Here is a 19722-nt window from a genome sequence, read left to right on the forward strand (position 1 = left end):
GATGAATGGGAGACAATCTCAGAAAAAAAAGGTACTAGAATTAAGGGAGAAAGAGAGAGGACTGTGGGAACTGAGTATGGATCACAACATAGAATTTTCACTCTTTTTGTTGTTATCTGTTTGCATTTTATTTTCTTTCATTTTTTTCCCTTTTTGATTTGATTTTTCTTGTACAACAAGATAATTGTGTAAATATGTATTCATATATTGGATTTAAAATACATTTTTAGCATGTTTAACATATATCGGATTTCTTGCCCTCTAGGGGAGGGAATGGGGAAGGGGAGGAAGTTGGAACACAAGATTTTGCAAGAGTTAATGTTGAAAAATTGTCCATGCATATGTTTTGAAAATAAAAAGCTTTAATAAATAAATAAAACAAAATTAAGGGAGATCAGAATTATAGAAGGTGGGATTTTTAGCTAAGATAAAAAAACCAGTGAAGCAGACAGGCGGAGATGAAGAAAGAGAGCATTTCAGAAAGGCTAATAACCTATGAAATTTCTCAGAGCTGGGGAAGGGAAGTGCCAGACAAAGTACAAAACTCCTCATAAATATTCTTATTTGACCCTCACAACAACCCTGGAGGTAGATGCTATTATTATCCTCATTTCACAGTTAAGGAAAGGGAGTTAGGCAGAAGTTTAAATGATTTACCCAGGATGACACAATAAATACTTATATGAGGCTGGATTTGAACTCTGATCTTCCTGATTATGGGGAAGGAAGGAAGGAAGGAAAAAGAAAGGAAGGAAGGAAGGAAGGAAGGAAGGAAGGAATAGAGGGAGGGAGAGGTGGAAGAATAGAGGGAAATAAATACAGAGACAGGCAGATGGACAGACAGAGACAGACAGACAAAGAGAGAGAGAAAGAGTGAAAGAACTTAAGTTTCTTGCTGGAATCTTAAAACAATTTCTTCTATCACCTCTAACGTGCAAATCAATTTCCAACCTAAAGAATTGAAAGAGAGGAGGAAAACTTTCTGCTTTCCAGAGCAGAATTCACAAATCTACAAGCTTATTGTCAATTTAACTTGATGCCCTTTGCTTCTTGCCTATCTTTACCTGGGGATTACGAATTCCCCATTTCCCTTAACCCAGAAATACACATACCTCCTTTAGGATGTTCATAAACAATTCTTCTATTTCCTTTTGCTTTTTTTCTCCACTCATTGTGCAAGCTTCCCTTGTCAAGGGGAACTAGAAATAAAGCAGTTATTTTACTCAATTTAGGGGAATGCAGTAGGAAAAGCAATTCTAGGGCAAGATGTGTCCAGGCCTTAGCATGACCCCAATTAGAATAAAATGATTTTGTGACCTTTATCTAAGTCTAGGAAAGGGATTAAGAAGGGAAAAAAGAAAAGTCAATCATCAAGATGGACCATTTTAATATTAATTTCTCATCCTTTCCACCCCATTTCCTCTCCTCTATCCAAGAAAGGAGGTTTAGAGACAGGTAGGACTGGAAAACCTGCTTCCCTCTGGGGAGGCATGAAAGCAGTAAGAATAAGGTATGTGAATTCAGAAGGGACTCAGCAGGAATCATCAAACACCATGATGTGCATTTCTTTCAAAACAAAACAAAACGGGCATTTGCCTAATTACCTGAACATGAAAAATGTCATTGAGGATGCAATAGAACTTTTCATCCAAACAGTTCTGGACCCTCCCCTCCAGATTGTGTTGTCTCTCCTTGTAATGTTTGCAGGTATCAAGGCCCAGGACACTGCCCATGAGTAACTGAATGGTGTAGAAATACTGATGTATGCTGACCTTAGTCAGTCCAATAGCAATGATCCTGCATGTTAGAAAATCAAAGGTCAAATTATAATTCTTGGTAGGTTTCTATTGGAAAGAGGAGGAGGAGAGGGGTCATGGAAACACTTCTTCATGGCTCAATTTGAAATGATCTTTTTTAATTAAAGAGACCTTCTATGCTTCTAATATATTCTCTCTCTCTCTTTTTCTCCTTCTTTCTCTTCCTCTTCCCTCTTACTTTAGCCTTCTTCCTGTCTCTGAAAGCTAAATCTTAATTTATGAAGTACTTACTATGTGCCTGGGATATTGTGCTAGGTTCTGGGGAAGATAATATAATCTGGCTTTCACCAAAATCAAAAGGTTTGCATGTTGCCACATGTAGAGGAAGATGTGACTCTTGTCTGGTGGAGAGAATGCTGAGTGTGATGTTTTGTACCTACATCATTGTCACCTTGCACCTAAGCTTTTAGAGTGGCTTCCTAAAGTTAAGTTCTTCTTTGTTTCTACTTTCAGACTTTCTCCCTTGATCCCTAGTAGATAATGCTGCCAGGTTAATTTTTCTGAGGCAACGCTTTTATTATATCATTCATTTTCTCAGAAACCTTCATTAGGAATTGCATGTTACCTGCATCTATATATTTGGAGAATCCACTCATAATCTGAAGTGATCCTGGGGTGGGGTGGGAGGAAAGGAAGGAAAGGAGAGAAACAAGAATAAGGGAGACACAAAAGGTGTGAATTCTAAAGAGAATATGGGTACTACACAAAGTCAAGATAAAACACAGTCTCTTCTGTCATGGAAAACATGGGGAAAGGGAGAAAGTTCTGGTAAGGTTTAGAATTGGGGGAAAGGACTGGTAAAGATACAAACACATAAGACATAATAAAGCATATTAGAAAGATGACTAAATGCTAGGGGTTAGGGAAAAAATTTACAGATTAAAAAATGCTCAAATATGGACTTCTTTGGGGCATTATGACACAATCCATTCTGCAGCAGTTAAAATATTTCAATATTGGACTTTTCTAAGGCATGACTAGGTGCTTTAGGGATCATCAAAATTGGTGACATCCTCCTGATTTTGAAGTTAAGACTAAAGTCAAAAAAAAGGAATGATTTTCAATTTTTCCCTATATTATAATCAGCTGTTGAAAAACCAAAAACACAGCCATAAAATCTTGATTGACTAGAAGTCATCTTCACCACTGTCATCTCTGAGTAATTTCATATTTATTGCAAATCCTACTGTGTAAGCACCCTGAAAACCTGTGGATGATATTACATCAAAAAAAGACAAAGGCCTCATGGCTTTGATGGGAAGTTGGTGATATTCACAAAAGCATGCTATCTGAGCCCACTATAAATTAATTCTATCCAACTTTAGTTGATTCTTTTTGGTAATAGATTATTCTTTTATTCATCTCTCCTTCCTTCATTCAGAAGAGGGAGCCATATGGCAAATTTAGAAACAGTCAAGTGTGTGTTTTGTAACCAGTGCAGTATAATGTTCCTAGAAGCAACCTGTGAAGATGACCTTCTGAGCCTGGGTCAGCAAAAGCTGACACGGATGGTACCCAAGCAAGAAAATATATAACCAGGCAAAAGTAAGAAGTCACCATCCTCTGAAAGTCATCTCACCTATGACTGTCTGTTGATTAATACTGATTATTTATACATGTCTCCTATGGATATGAGGGAAGTCTTTCCTGTCACTCATCTTGATTTGCTATAAACTTCAATGTTTCATCCTTTGAATTATCGTGTCATCTAGTAAAAGAAGCACATCAATGGAAGCTCATGAACTCTCCAATGTACCTTAAACTTAGTGTAGTGATCTAGAAGGGGGGCAACAAGTCAAGATTGAAAATTTCAAAACCGGGATAGCTAGGTGACACAGTGGATAGAACACTAACATCAGGAGGACCTGAATTCAAATCTGGTCTCAGACACAACACTTCCTAGCTGTGTGATCCTGGGCAAGTCACTTATCCTTAATTGCCCCAGCCCAAAAAACAAAAAATCAAAAATCATCTCCAACTCCTTTGGCTCCAATATCCATCTAGTGACCAAACCTTAACAAGCCTTCCCTCTTAACCATTCTCTTTATTCTCTTCTCATCACATCTCCCCTTGCTTTCCCTTCACCTTCCCCTCCTAGTAAAGTCCCTGGTTCCCTTATAACTGAATTATTGTAGTAGCTTCTGAAATCTACATCTCTCTTTGTCTCCACTCTCAGACCTCTCCCTCAGTGAACTGATAGATAATGCTGCCAAATTCATTTTCTTAAGACCATACTTTGATCATATCCCCCATCTTAGAAATCTTTATTAGAAATTCTCTGAGGAAGAATTTGACCAGAAGAAATACAGGGTCTTCTGGTTAACTTTTCACTTTGATATACTTTTCACCAGCTACATTTCAAGTCCCCAGAGTATTGTATGATGAGTCTTGTCTGGCTGGGTCTCTTCTGCAGCACCTAGAAGAAGGTCTTAGATGCTGGTTAAATAAACACATTGTTAACCAAGTAACCAAAACGCTCCCTGGATCTGGCTTTGGAGAATCCCAATCCTTGTTGCTTTTGCTGTTCACAGTGCTTCATTCCCAATGCTTCATTCTCACAGAAGGGGACAACAGAGGCAGCTGTGGAACTTTGGAAAAGGCAATTTGGAGGTGGAAGCGCTAGGTCTGAACCCTGACTCATAACTATTTGATGTGAAATTGATTGACTCATTCACCTTTCTGGGCCTTAGTCTCTTTATCCTCACCAAAATGGTGAGAATGGTGGGGCAGATTTGAGTTAGATGCAGACAAAATTCCTTATTAGCTCCAAAATGCTTGGAAAACCACTTTTTTACAAATGTGTTCCACATTTTGTGCTCCTGATTGTCCAGTTATCAGATCAGATGGAAAAGGGACACTTGTAGAGATAATAATAATAGTAATAATAATAATAATAACTGAGAAATAGAAGAGAAAGACAGACTTGTTCCCAAAAAGAGGTAAAAGTTTTTTTCTGCAAGTTTCCCAAAGTGATTGTGAGGACACTAACCTGTGGTCTTCAGATTGTGCCAGATAACCTAGTTCACTCACTAACTGGCTTTTTCCGTATCCTGTTACACCTTCAAACATTAGAATTTGGCTGCTTTTCGCCAGCAAAAATTGCTTCATATTATACAGAAACAATCTGATCTCCTTATTGCGTCCTATTAGGAGAAATGAAACAGGACAGGAAAGCCCAATCAAATGAAGTTCCAAAGACAAGCTTAATATGCCTAAGGGCTTCTCAAGGTAGCTGGCTAATTTGCCAGGGTATTTGTATCACAAGAGTTAAACGTGAAACCCTAAGACTCCCTAAAACTTATAAGGGTAAGAAATGGTCCATGATGATACCATTTTTGATGCATGGCTTTCTTTTTATGTCTATTTCAATATTTATAATCAATTTCTTTACAAGAATTTGAAAACATTATCAGGAAATAAAACTTAATTATATAGAATCTACAATATATCCACACCAAAAAAAATCGTATCACTTCTTGGAGTCTTGGTTTCTGCATCTGCAATATTTGACTGAATATTTAAACTACTTACCATATGGGAATTTGTGGCAAAGGCCATCTAGAAATCTTAAAGAAAAATTAAAGTGTGTGTATTTATAAACATTAGTAGTTCTAAACCTCCTCTTCCTCATCATTTCCATTTCCTATAAAGAGAATTATATCACCAGATTTTTCATCCCCCAAGGATAATATAAGAGCAGTTTCAAAAAAAGCAATGAGAAGTTATCATTCATGGTTAAAACTGAGGGAAATAAAACACTGAGGAAAATGCAATGACAGAGGCAGAGCCAAAAATTGGACCTAGGTATTTAATTTTTTTTTAATGAGGTCAAAGGTGGGTAGCCAGGTTATCAAGGAGATGACAAACTCCACTATTTCAGGACTTGGCAAGGAAATTGGTAATATTTAACTTGGAGAAAAAAAATTTAAGAGGCCAAAAGAGTATTCTTCAAATATTTAAAAGAATGATGTGACTTGTTTACCTTGCTCCTGAAGGACATACAAATGAGCAAAATAAGGAAGGAGATTTGGGATACATGTAAGGAGAAAATGTATTTTTAAGGGAAAAAAGAATAAAAAGGATGTGAAGGAGAAAAGAATCCTAATAATTGAGGAGTTTGATTAGTGAGACAATGTGACATAAAAGAACTACTTAATACTTAATAGACAAGTAAAAGATGTGAGACTCTCCATAGAGAAGGAAGCTGGAACCTTTAAGGAAGAAGCATCTACTTGCACCTAAAGAATCAGGACATAGACTTCCAGGAGCTCTCAGGAGAGAAATCATCTATTAAGGATCAGAGGAAGAAGACACAAGTAGTGTCATGGGGAATGCCCTGGTGAGGGGTTCCAAGGCCAATATTGTTGACCCTACAACAACAGTGGAGAGATAAGTTGCCTTCTCAGGGAAGAAACAATGGAAGACTTTTCAAGATATATTAGATCTAATGACTACTACCCACTTTCAGTGATTCATATGGGAGAAAATAATATTCTCCAATTCATAAATGCTCTCCAGGGAAGAAATTCAAACCACTACTAGCCCTATTTGGGGGTGGGAGATGGGGAATACTTCAAATCACTGATAGAGAAATGTAATTTAAAGCAACTCCAAGGTTCCAACTCATGTGCATCATATTTGTGAAGTTGATGAAAAAGGAAAACTAGGCACATTTATGTATTGTTAGTGGTACTGAATTGACATTGCTATTCTGGAAAGTAATCTGGAATTCTGGTCCCAAAGCTACAAAACTGTGTGCAATCTTTGGCCCAGAACTTAGGCCTCTATCCCAAAGAAAATAAAAATAGGAAGACTATATATATGCAAAAAATGTTTATAGCAGCTTTTTATGGTTGCAAAGATCTAGAAGCTAAGGGATGCTCATCATTTGGGGGAATGGCTGAACAGATGAGAATATGTAAATGTAAGGAAACACTATTGAGTCATGAGAAATGATGAAATAGATGGTTTCAGATAAACCTGGGAAGATTTGCATGAACTGACACAGAGTGAAATAAAGAAAATTGGAACAATTTAGACTATAAGAGCAATGTTGGAAAAAAACAACTTTTGAAAGACTTAAAAACTCTAAATAAAACAATGACCAATCATAACTCCAGAGAACTGCTAATGAGAAATGCTTTGCCACCTGTAGATAGAGAAATGATCAACTAAATACGCAGACTGAAACATGTTTTTGGCCAATATCAGAATACGGGTTTGTTTAAGTAGTGAAGTTGTAGGAAGGGTCACAATTGCATCAGCTGTAGTGGTGGAAAGGTATTGAGGTGATAAAGGTCACTAAAAAGTAAATCTTGCTTGTCCTTTGATCTGAGTATGCTCAATAGAAGTGGAATGGCTAATAAAGACTCTTGAAAGAACCATTTCATGATCCCATGAGGCTTGGATACTGGGGGAGGTCCAACCATTCTGTAGGGCAATTTGGAACCATGTCCAAAGAGTTACCAAACTGTGCATACCTTTTGCCTCAGTTACACTATTACTCAGCCTATGCCTAAAGAAATCAAAGAAAGAGGCAGAAAAATACTTACAGCAACTTCTTTTGTGGAAGCCCCAAAATGTGAAATTAAGGGAGGAAATTGCTTCTGGGGAATGAATGACTAAACAAATTCTAACATATGAATATAATGGAATATTTTTGTGTCACAAGCAATAATGAGATGGACATTTCAGAGAAATGGGTATAGAAGTGAGCAGAACTAAGTGAACAACTTACACAATGACAAAATTATAGACAAACAACTTTAGAAGACTTTAGAAGTGTGATCAAAAAATACAAATGATAATTAACAAGTCCAAAAGAATGAAGATAAAAGATACCATTACCTTTTGACAGAGGTGATGAATTTAAAATACAGAAAGAGATACATATTTTCTAGGCAAGGATAATGAATTTGTTAGGTAGTGAGGAATTCGTTTTTTGGGTTTTTAAAATTTTATTTGGGTTGGGGAAGGGGAAAGCATAACTAATTTTTTAAAAGTCTTACTTAAAAATGAAAATAAGAAACTATTTTAAAAACCCTTTAGCTTCTCAACTGATTAAGTAGTTATCAAGTTATTGAATTTTGTTCTAATCACCATTCTCTAAGGAATATATAGTGAGACTGTACTTCCTCACTCTCAAAGTGAGGCTGGGGGCAGATCTTTCTAATGCTATTGACATAATCCCATTCCAGTATTGGCTTACAGTGATTAGCGCCCTCGTTCTACTGAACTAATTAACATTGTTTTAAGCATATGTCTAAAGCTAACACCCTATTAGTTCAAGTTCAATTTTAGGTTGAAATGAGACACTTGCAAGATTAAAGTAATATTTAGCTTTTCAGGAAGTGACTTCACTCATTTCTATCTGGAAATATATCTATTCAGTCAATCATAAGGGTGATTTGCTAGTGGTACCGGGAACTCACCAAACTTGAGAGTTAGGAACTATACAAGGTTGAGACCTTTTATGTTCCCCAATCAGTAAGCTATGTCAGGGAAACAGACCAAGGAGGTTGGAGGGAGTCAGGTAACTATGGCAGGGTGGGGGAAGCTGTGTCAGAAAACTATTGGTCTTACCATAAATATTAATCATCCATCAATTGGGGGATGGTAGAATAAGTTATGGTATATGAATATAATGGAATACTATTGTTCTATAGAAAATGATGAGCAGAATAATTTCAGAAAAACCTGGAAAGACCTACACAAACTGATGCTGAGTGAAGTGAGTAGAAGCAGGAAAACACTGTATGAAGTAATAGAAAGAATATGGGATGATCAATTATGATAGACTTAACCTTTCTCTGAATGATCCGAGACAATTCCAAAAGAATTGAGATAGAAAATATTATCTTCATCCAGAGAGAGAATGATGGAGACTGAATGCAGATCAAAGCATATGATTCTTCACCTTCTTTGTGTATCCTTTTTCTTTCTTGTGGTTTTTTTCACAATCTAATATAGAAATATGTTTAAAATGATTGTACATATATAAATTTTATCAGATTGCTTGCTGTCTTGGGGAGTGAGGAGATAAAGGAGGGAGAAAAAATTTATAGTTCAAAATCTTACAGAACATATAATTGAAAAAATAAAAAACTATTGAAATTTTTTTAAAAGTCCCTTTTTTTATCATAGGATTATCAGATAGGAATCAGTTGCAGAACTGTCTAGGCGGGGAAATCATCAGCTCCCTTCTCATGGTTTTTTGGTGCTTAGCATTCCTTTTTTGATGTATGGTGGATACCTATTTCCCTTCATTTTAGGGGAAATCCTGAAATGGAACCAAAAGTAGAATTGTAAACCAATGAATAGGCCTATTCCTCTTACCAAGAAATAAACCTACTAGACAACTTAACAGGTGAATATACAAAGGAAGGAGTAAGTACCCTGAGTCTCAGAAATAGTTGCTGTCAGTAAAGATATATGATATGGAGATATATGCTGTCAGAAGAGAATTTTGACTCCATAGGAATCACTGACTTGGTGGGACCAAGAATCCATGAATAAATGGTATTCATGGAAGAAGAACAATATAGTTGCTATTATATAGTAATATTATTTTAATTATTAATTGATATAATTATAATATAGTACTTGAATTGGAGGAGAAGGAATGTATAGAGGTGGACTTTGGAATAGTAAGGAAGGCCAAAGCTTGAATTTAAGAAGGGCTTATTTGGAGGATTAGAAAAGGAGTTGAACAATGAAATGATTTAGGCTAGTTCTAATAGACTTGTGATGGGGAGAGCCATCTGCATCCAGAGAGGAGTTTGGGACTGAATGTGGATTACAATATGGTATTTTCACCCTTGTTGTTGTTGTTGTTGTTTGCTTGCTTTTTGTTTTCTTATCATTTTTCCCCTTTATGATCTGATTTTTCTTGTGCAGCATGATAATTGTGGATATATATAGAAGAACTATACATGTTTAACATATATTGAATTACTTGCTGTCTAGGGGAATGGTTAAGGGGAATAGGAGGAGACAAATTTGGAACCTAAGGTTTTGCAAGGGTGAATGTTGAAAACAATCTTGGCATATATTTGAAATTAGGCAAGACAGTTGTCAAGAAGAAAGCTATCAAAAAGTTTTTGTGATGCTGCAGATTTTCGAAAAAGTTATTTCAGGGAAAGAAAGCTTAAAAGGAAACTAGGACTATTCTTCAGGAATGATGAGATGATGACAGACAATGGAAAGTAGAAAATGAGTTAGTTGCTCAAAACTCATTGTGCTCTGTCAAGGAGAATGGTTTTGTACTAGGAAGGACAGAATAAAAAGTAGCTACTAGAGATCTGTTACCAAAGATAAGGAAGGAGATGGTGAGAGAGGATCCACCTGCTCCCACCCATGAGTTCAGGCCACCTGTCCTAGAGGAAGGGCTCCTCAGGATACCAAAAAACCTGTCAAACATGATTGCAGGGGTACGATAATCAACAATTTTGAAAGAGCATAGAAAACAAAAGAAATTCCAACAAGATCAAGGAGGAAAAAGATGTTGCAATTTTCAAAAAATTAAGGAAATGAAATCTTGAGAAGATCATGAGCTTGACTCCAATTCTTAACAAAATTCTAGGGTCATTAATGGATATTTAGAAAAGAAAACGGTGACCACAGAGAGATAGTGCAATTCCATAAAGACCAGGCCATACCAAACTAAAAAATCATTTCCTTTTCGGTTCACGCAATGAGACTTAGATTGAGGTAATATCTAATAATGTAAATTTTTAGCAAAGTATCCAGTAAGGTTACTGCCCTTCCTCCGTCTCTCACTTCACTAGGTATACAGATCAGCTCTATTTCCTGTCTTCAATGAAGACACTTCTAATTGCCTTCTGAGTTGGAACTGTACACACACACACACACACACACACACACAAATGAAGCAATTCCAGTCACTCATATTTCTCTTTCCACTTCAGTCTTGAGAAGCAAGGATGATGGAGAGAGCTCTAGAATATTCTTCCCTTCAGCCCTTCCCTATAGTTGCATAGCCTCCTAAGCAAGTCTGGGATGGGATTGCATCCTGTTTACAATTCTTTTCCCTTGGTAGGGAGATCTCAAAAAGCAGCTGGCATCTTCTGCTCCCTTCCCAGGCACCAGAACAGTGGGGTATCAATTACGCTAAATAGTTGGCTGGGACAACAGCTGCAATGGGAGAGGCAGAGGCTGATTGGCTGAAAAAGAAGGAGTCACTCAGGAAGAAATGGCCAGAAAGAAAAGCAGTCCACATGGCTCTGATTGGGCCGCACTGCCTCAGCAGATGAAAATGTAAAATGGTTAATGAGGAGCCTTCCTGAAAAGTTCCCTAGGAGGTTAGCATCTCAACTGATTGCAATTATCCTGTGATTCATAATTGCTTGGCATTACCTTTTCTTTGTGGAGAACAAAATTTCTCTGATTCATGTTCTGTCTCTGGGTACTCCCCCCGCCCTTTCCCAGCTGGAAAGGTCACTTTAGGTTAGAGCCCAGAATAGAATTGTTCCTGAGGAATCAGGTGGGGTACAATAAAGGCACTGATGAACCTGCTTTCCACTATTGAGGAGCCAGCCCAACTAAGACAGGACAAACCCTGAAGATAGCTAGAGGGCAGGGATTAGTGAAAGTCAGTGGCCCCCAAGGCAAGCCATGTATTAGCCAAATCTCTCATGTTATCCCTGTGGGAAAGACAGAGACAGTAGCTAACATCCGTGGCAGAGCCCAGACTCAAAGAGCCCAAGCTAGAACACCAAGTTAAATTGAAGGAGAGGACATATAACAGTGATAAAGTCTCACATGAATTTAGAAATCAATTCTAAAAGTAAAAGATTTTAGAGACATGGAGACAGTCTATTTGGAGAAGTCTGGAACATTAGGGGAACTGGTTGGGGGAAAGAGAATCAAAGGAAGAAGACAAGTGCTCCCAGCAGGGGAGGGGTGGAAGAATAAGCATTTATTGAGTGCCCACCTCAAATATTTAATCCTCACAATAATGTCAGGAGGTGCAATTTTGACCCCCATTTTATACCTGAGGAAACTGAGGAACTGCCCATGTTCACCTAGCTCTTTCTCACTTTGGGGCAAACACTTCTTCTACTGTACCACCTAATTATCTCTTAGGGGAAAGTGGAAAAGGTGATGTTGATGGAACACTTCTCTGGCAAGGAAAATGAAAAAGACATGAAAAAGATAAGGGAAAACTTGCTAATAGTGAGTTGAAACCCTAAGTTAACCAAGGATATAGGAGATCAGTGAACAGTCCACATTGAATTCAAGTAAGCATGCCCAGTAAAACTAAATCCAAGAGTATTTTTAAAATTTCTGAAATAACAGGAGGGATTGCTGAGCTACTGCTAGTAATCTCTGAAAGATTGTGGAGAATGAGAGAGGTTCAGTAGGAAAAGAAATGAATATCATTTATATAGTGCTTTAGGGTTAGCAAAGCACTTATATTTTTTAAAGTTGTTTAAAAGTTTAAAAAAGTTTTTAAAGTATATTTTTAAAGTTATGAGGATCTTATTTGATCCTCATAAGCACACTGGTATTATTATTATTTTCCTCATTTTACAAATGTTGTTTGCTATTGAAGGGATTCCCAGTTCTTCCTGAGTCTAAATTTCCAGCTTGATTCAACTTATCCATTGTACCACCTAGTTATAGGTGGATTGATTTTTTTAAAAAGCCACCTTTTCATGATGAATATGGCAATGTTTAGAAGAATTGTACATGTTTAATCTATATCAGATTGCTTGCTCTCAGGGAGGTAGGAAGGGAGGAGAGAGAAAAATTTGGAACACAAGGTTTTGCAAAGGTGAATGTTGAAAACTATCACATGTATTTGGAAAAATAAAATACGATTAAAGTTGTAAAAAAATTTACAGAAAAAAAAGATTCTTTTAATTTTTAAATATTTTATTTTCAGTTCCAAATTTCTTCCTCTACCCCCTTTCCAACTCATTGACATGTCCTAAATTTCAAGAGAGAAAGAGAATGGAGTCTGTAAGTCTGCAACCATGTCTCCGATTCCTGGTAAAATTATAAAATGTATTATTAAAGCAATGATCAGGAAAATCTGAAAAAGAGAAATGGTAACCACAAAAAGCCAGTTTAACTTTATCCAGAATGCTCCATACCAGACTGACCTCATTTTCTTTTCTGATTCAATTATTAGAGTGATGGATGGATCATGGAAATTCTATGAACTTAGTTTACTTAGATTTCGCCAAAACATTTGATAAAAATCTCTTATGCTCTCTATGTAGAGAATTGTAGGCCATATAATCATGTGTTCAGTCACCTTGAAACTGGCTGAATGGATAAACTCAAGAGTATTTACAATGGCTCTATGTTATCACTGGAGGTGGTCTTTAAGGAAAGGTCAAGATGATCACTTGCTAGGAGTATTGTAGGTGGGAAAGTGGATAGAATAGAACCCAGAAGATCTGAGTTCATACAGTTCCCAGCTACCTGACCCCCAGGCATGTCTCTTAATCTTACCTTCCGCATCTGTAAAATGAGGAGTCCCAGGGTCCTTTCCAATACTCAGTCTATGATCTTGTTCTATATAACATTTTTATCAATGACTTAAAGGCACAAAGTATTGATCGAATCTGCAAATGACACAAACCTTGGATAGACACTTATATATTAGTGATTAGATATTTTGAGCACCTTGATGAAGTTCAAGCGTACTTTGTTGGAGTCTGTGAATTGAAAGGCAAAAACAAAACAAAACAAAACAAACAAAAAAACCCCCAAACAATACCTGCTTAAAGGGGGATGCAACATGCACACAGATAATTAAATATAAGATAATTTGAGGAGGGAGGGAAAATTTACAAATGGGACCATTAGTATTAAAAAAAGATAGAATGTGGGGCAGCTAGGTGGTACAGTGGATAAAGCATCAGCCCTGAGGTCAGGAAGACCTGAGTTCAAATATGGCAGTTACATCCTAGCTGTGTGACACTGGGCAAGGCACTTAACCCCAATTGCTTCAGCAAAACAAAACAAAACAAAACAAAAAACAATAACAACAATAAAAACAGAATGCTAGGCAAAATCAAAATAGATGAAATTTAATAGTAATAAACTGGTTGTACACTGGATTTAAAGGGGAAAAAACCCAACAGCTTCAGAAATAAATGATGGAAGAAGCCTCATTGAATAGAAGTTGCTCTGAAAAGAGACTCCAAAGGGATTTTAGTGGACCGAATGCCAGAAGGGATAGAAAGTTAGACTTGGAGTCCAGAAGGTCTGAGTTTATATAAACTATGTAACTCTGAGAAAGTCACTCACTTTCTCTCCAACCTGGCTTGCTTACCAGTAATAGGAAGATAATAATAACACTTACTTCACAGGATTGTTGTGATGATGAAATGAATTAAGTTGTACAGTGCCTTGCAAATGCTAGCTATTATTCTAAGTATTATATGAGCCAACAGTATAAGATAGGGCACCCAGAAAAGCTAATAATGTGATTGTAGGCTGCAGTGAGAGGGAAAACAGCAGCAGAACATCAAGGATTGAGAAAGTAATAGTTTTCACCAGAACTCATCTGGAGCAATATGCTTAGTTCTTGGTGACATGATTTAAGAAAGAGATGGGCAAGCTGGATGGAACCCAGAGGAAGATAGACAATAAAAACATCAAGAGAGGCACTGCCACCTTTGGGGGGAACCATTCATGAGTAGATAAAATAACAGGAGGAGCCTTTTGTCTTTTCATCTGTTCCCCAGGAGAAGTGTATGACATTCTCATGAACATTTTCAGCTGGTGTACCAGGTCAAAAGTCTTAGGGAAGTCCCAGGGAAAACAGAGACAGGAAATGGAGATTTTAAAACCTAAACTTGAAAAGGTTGAAATGAAACAGGGGAACTGCTTTGGTCTCCTTGGCTCCGGAAGGCAAAAGTAAGAGCAAAAATGGAATTAGCATTGTAGAGAGATGGGTTAAGGCTCAATATGAGGAAAATTTCCTAACAATTAGAACCATTCAGAAATAAAACTGCCTTTGGAAGTAGTGAGAATGAATGACTACATTTAAATGTAGAATATATTCTTGTTCAGGCAGGAGTTGGACCATCTTAAAGGTTCAGTGGGTCTGGGTAATTTCTTAGCAATTAGGAAGTCCAAAACTGAACCTCCATTAGAGGTCTTCAAGTAAAGACTGGGTAATTTCTCCTTGGAGATGCTGGAGAGATTCCAGTTCAGATACAAGTAAGGTGAGAGTCCCTTCAGCTCTAAAATGTGTGTATGTGTGTATGTGTGTGCGTGTGTGTTTTAAATGAAAATAAAGACAAACAATATTTATAATAGTTTCTTACCACTAAACCCCCTACCCCCCTTACTAAATTTTATTGTTTCCGTCAAACCCCAAAACCGGATGATAGGCCTTTAGTATGGTAATTAAATACCATGGAGAAATAGGTACTAAAACACATGCAAGCAGCAACTAGGTCTAACTAAAATCCACAAACCACCACTCACTATTAAACTTCAACTATACAGGATATTATAATAAACACCCCACCATCCTATAAACTAAGCATACGCCTGCTTTCCAACCCAATCTTAAAATTTTTTCATGGAAAAACAAAAAATTTAGCAAAGTATACAAACTTAAATTTATCAAAATTTTTGATAAATTTTGATAAATTTTGAAATTTTTGATTAACTGTGTAGCTTAATGCAAAGCAAAGCACTGAAAATGCTTAGATGGACTTTAATCAGTTCCACAAGCACAAAGGTTTTGTCCTGGCCTTACTGTTAATTTTGATTAGACCTACACATGCAAGTTTCTGCAACCCAGTAAGTATGCCCTTTTAACTTCCATAGAGTCTAAAGGAGCTGGTGTCAGGCATACTTACAAAAGTAGCCCATGACACCTTGTTTAACCACACCCCCACAGGTTACAGCAGTGACTAACATTGAGCTATAAACGAAAGTTTGACTAAATCATAATAAATAAGGGTTGGTAAATCTTGTGCCAGCCACCGCGGTCATACGATTAACCCAAATTAACAGAAGAACGGCGTAAAGGGTGTTTAAGCATACAACCTACCAAATAAAGTTAAAGCTCAACTGTGCTGTAATATGCCCTAGTTGATATTAAAATACGCAACTTACGTGACTTTACCAATGCTGAAGACACTAAAGCTAAGGCACAAACTGGGATTAGAGACCCCACTATGCTTAGCCGTAAACCAAGGTAATTAAATAACAAAATTACTCGCCAGAGAACTACTAGCCACTGCTTAAAACTCCAAGGACTTGGCAGTGCCCTAGACCCTCCTAGAGGAGCCTGTTCTATAATCGATAAACCCCGATACACCTCACCCCTTCTCGCTTATCAGTCTATATACCGCCATCGTCAGCTCACCCCAATAGGGTCCCCAAAGTGAGCAAAATCATGAAAGCATAAAAACTTTAGGTCAAGGTGTAGCAATGGGGGAATCAATGGGCTACATTTTCTATATTAGAACACAACGGATTGTCTATTGAAACAAAGACATGAAGGAGGATTTAGTAGTAAATTAAGAATAGAGAGCTTAGTTGAAATAGGCAATAGGGTGCGTACACACCGCCTGTCACCCTCCTCAATAAAGTAACCTTTAATACCTAATTATGATTCTACAAGTCCATAGCCTTATGTGGGGCTGCCATGAAGTTTTTGTGTACATCTAAACTAAAATAACCTATACCGTAAGGACGATAGAGGCAATCTGTAAGTGACATTTGAAAGCACATTTGTTAGCAATGAAGATAACTATCACCCAACTATTTGTTCTTCTAGATCCTGTGACAAAAGAAAATTGGTTGTTATAGATGAGGAGACAAATGTAGCCTCAGGACAGCCAACTTGAAGTGTCTATCATATGTGAGAAGAAAATTGCATTTGTTTCTCTAAGTGGCAGTCCTCTCACCTACAACACAATGCACAATTATCAATATCAGTTATCAAAGTCAGGTCAAGTAGGCAATCATTTATTATTACCTACTTTGGGCCAAGCTTTCCACTGTGTGCTGAGGATGTCAAAACAAAACACAATTATCACCACACCAACCCAAAAGAAATACAAAAGACAGCCTTTATTCTCAAGGAAACTCATAATCTTATGGGCGACACATCATAAAAATAATTAATTATGAATCAAGTCAGTCAAGTCCAGTTCAACCTACCTGGGCTATTTTTCTTATGTCATTTCACTAAATAACCTTACTTTGAGCTAATGTTGTCATCTTTCTGAGTATTAAGCAAAAACACATCTGATGGGGACTTGTCAGCTAGGGATCTAGAACTAGTTGAATAACTAGAACCAAAGAGTAGTCATTAATGAATCAATGTCATTTAGTGGGATGACCTTATGATATTTCTCAGTCCTATATTATTTAACCTTTTTTAAAAAAAATCATTGAGTTAAAAGTCTATTGCACTTGCAGATAACATTAAGCCAGGAGGAATAACTAACACGTTGAATGTCAGAGCCAATATCCAAAAAAGATCTAAATAGTTGGAATCAATCAACAAGCTTATCAATTACCTACTTTGTATGAGGCTCTGCACTAGATAGAGACTAGGGAGACAAATAGAAAAGTAAGAGTCCTTGTTCTGAAGATCTGCCATTTCATTGGGTGTATCTAGTTAGTTGAACTCAGTAGGTAACCCCCTTGAAGGAATCTGCATACATGGGCTCAGTAGCACAGAAAATGAATGTATCCCAGCTTTCAGAAAAGTGATAGTTTCATTACTTACCCAGGAGAGGGTAATCCTCATGTCTGCTGCAGGTGAGAGATGACATACCAAACATCCTATTGGGAAGAAAAGGATATACCAGATTCTAAAAACTTGTTTTGTTAAGATGTTTTAAGGGCAGCTAGTTGATATAATGGATAGAGCCCATCCCTGAAGTCAGGAGGACCTAAGCTCAAATCTGGCTGCAGGAACTTAATACTTCCTGGCTGTGTGACCCTGGACAAGTCACTTAACCCCAATTGCCTCAGCAAAAAAAAAAAAAAAAAAAAAAAGACAGAAAGAAAAAAAAAGAATGGATTTTAATATCCAGAAAGTCCCCATTTTAGCATCAATATTCTTTTCCCCTGAGAAGATGGTAGATTAAAGACCCCTAAAAATGGTCTTTAAAGATGCGATAGAAAAGTATCTCTTTTCTTTCTAAGAGAAGGTCCAGGAGGGTTGGTAAACAAGAGGAGACTCAATACCCAGCATATGACCAAGAATATATACTCTTATAGCTCTCTAGGATTGCTCTGTAGTGCAAATTTGCATCATTGGAGGGTTTAGGAAATGTGTTCCAGCCTGAATTTATTACTAATTGGGTTTTCCTTCTGTTGGGGATTTTCCATGACTCAAAAATGATGGGGCTCCATTGTTCCCTTAAATCGTAAGGCAATATCAGAGTAGTGTAGCTTGTTGTACAAGGAACTAAAACCCCATGAGTCCAGATCTCAGGCCTGGAGACCAGAACCCCATAATGCAGTTGTGTGTTGCTATTCTAGACACTGACCTTGTAGAGGACAGCAACGATAGGATGACATGCTCTTTGCTGCTTTTATAAATCCCCAGGGGACATGAAACATAACTAGACCCAGCTCATAGAGTTCAATTGTTTTCAGGATACTGGCTTATAAGAATGATCAGTCTTAAATCCATTCCTGTGTGTGCTGTGTTCTGGATTCCTGTTTTCTAATGTTACAGACACTTAACTGGGGACAGAGCTTTGTGTTCTTTCTTCCTGGTTTGTGGTCAGGAATTCAAAGCAGTGTGACTATTACTGAGAGTAGTCAAGATATTAACTTAGACTACACAGGATGCTAGCTTGTGTGTGTGTGTGTGTGTGTGTGTGTGTGTGTGTGTGTTGTGAAGCCTATGGATCCCCAGATTTATATATGCATGAAATAAAATACATAGAATGACAAGGGAAGAACAATTACACTGAAATATTTTTTAAATGATTTGATAGACTTTTGGTGAAAACCTCTGGCAGAATGATAGGGGGAAAGACCAGGAAGACTGGTGATTAGAACCAGACTTAATAACTGGCTAGCTTCTAAGCTTTAAGTTACAAAAAATCTGTCAGTGGAAAGAGTAGGATTTCCAAACCTGGAGTTCTCTCCATCTTCATTTTTGCCTCCTATCTTCCTGGACTTCAAGTCTCAGCAAAATTCTACCTTTTGCCAAGAAGCCTTTTCTCATCCCCCTTAATACGATGACTTCACTCTGTTGTTTTCCTCTCATTTATCCTGTATATATCTTGTTTGCACACAATTGCTTGTACGGTATGGTTCTCATTAGGCTACGTGCTCTATGAGAGCAGGGACCATCTTTCATCTATCTTAAGTATCCCCAAGACTCGGCACCTAGTAGGCTCTTAGTAAATGCTTATTGACTTGAGTCATAGGAACTTTAACCCAAATGAGAAGATAAGGAGAGTACAACTATGATCTTGAGAGAAGAAGAAATAAATATATTCATATATGCCAGGAAGGGCTCTTAGTTGGAAAGGGATTATGGGTTGAGCCATAGGAGAATAGAATGATACATCCCTTCCGGAAGCAATGGCAAAGTTGATTTGATTATGGTTCTAATACTAGAAAGGAGTGGATAGAAGCAGTAGCACAATAGCTACACAGTACATAGTACATAGTACACAGTAGCACATCGATCCAAGGAGATTGGTAAGGAGTTAATGAAACATAGTTGAAGTAAAGAAAAGGAAAATAAGGGTAAAGGGGGTGGATTGTTAAGCAGGTCTAAAAGGGAGAATTTGCTTGCTTGTTGTTTGTTCAATTGTTTGATTCCTCATTTTAAATACTAAGGGGCTCATTAAGCAAGGCTTTGCCCATTATTTGATGCTAGTTTTTAATTGATGATCAAGTTTGTTTCTAAAAGTTTAATTAGAAAAAA

At 37.3% G+C, this 19722-nt stretch overlaps 1 protein-coding gene across 5 annotated transcripts in view; it reads right to left on the reverse strand.

Moving 5' to 3' along the window:
• The window catches only part of ADCY10 (adenylate cyclase 10), a 127879-nt gene that overhangs the window by 59126 nt on the left and 49031 nt on the right, over positions 1 to 19722 (reverse strand). For all 5 annotated transcript variants that reach the window (XR_004229282.1, XM_031936834.1, XM_003767400.4 and 2 more), the window contains exons 13-16: positions 17554 to 17609; positions 4807 to 4960; positions 1605 to 1797; positions 1113 to 1199 (exon numbers count right to left, since the gene is read on the reverse strand). Coding sequence is in view for 4 of the 5 variants with exons in the window: in XM_031936834.1 (XP_031792694.1) it covers positions 1113 to 1199; positions 1605 to 1797; positions 4807 to 4960; positions 17554 to 17609 (490 nt within the window). In the remaining variant the exon portion in view is untranslated. The remainder of the gene's footprint in view (positions 1 to 1112; positions 1200 to 1604; positions 1798 to 4806; positions 4961 to 17553; positions 17610 to 19722) is intronic.

The sequence above is a fragment of the Sarcophilus harrisii genome, chromosome 4, assembly GCF_902635505.1.
Source record: "Sarcophilus harrisii chromosome 4, mSarHar1.11, whole genome shotgun sequence".
In the NCBI taxonomy this organism is placed as follows: domain Eukaryota; kingdom Metazoa; phylum Chordata; class Mammalia; order Dasyuromorphia; family Dasyuridae; genus Sarcophilus; species Sarcophilus harrisii.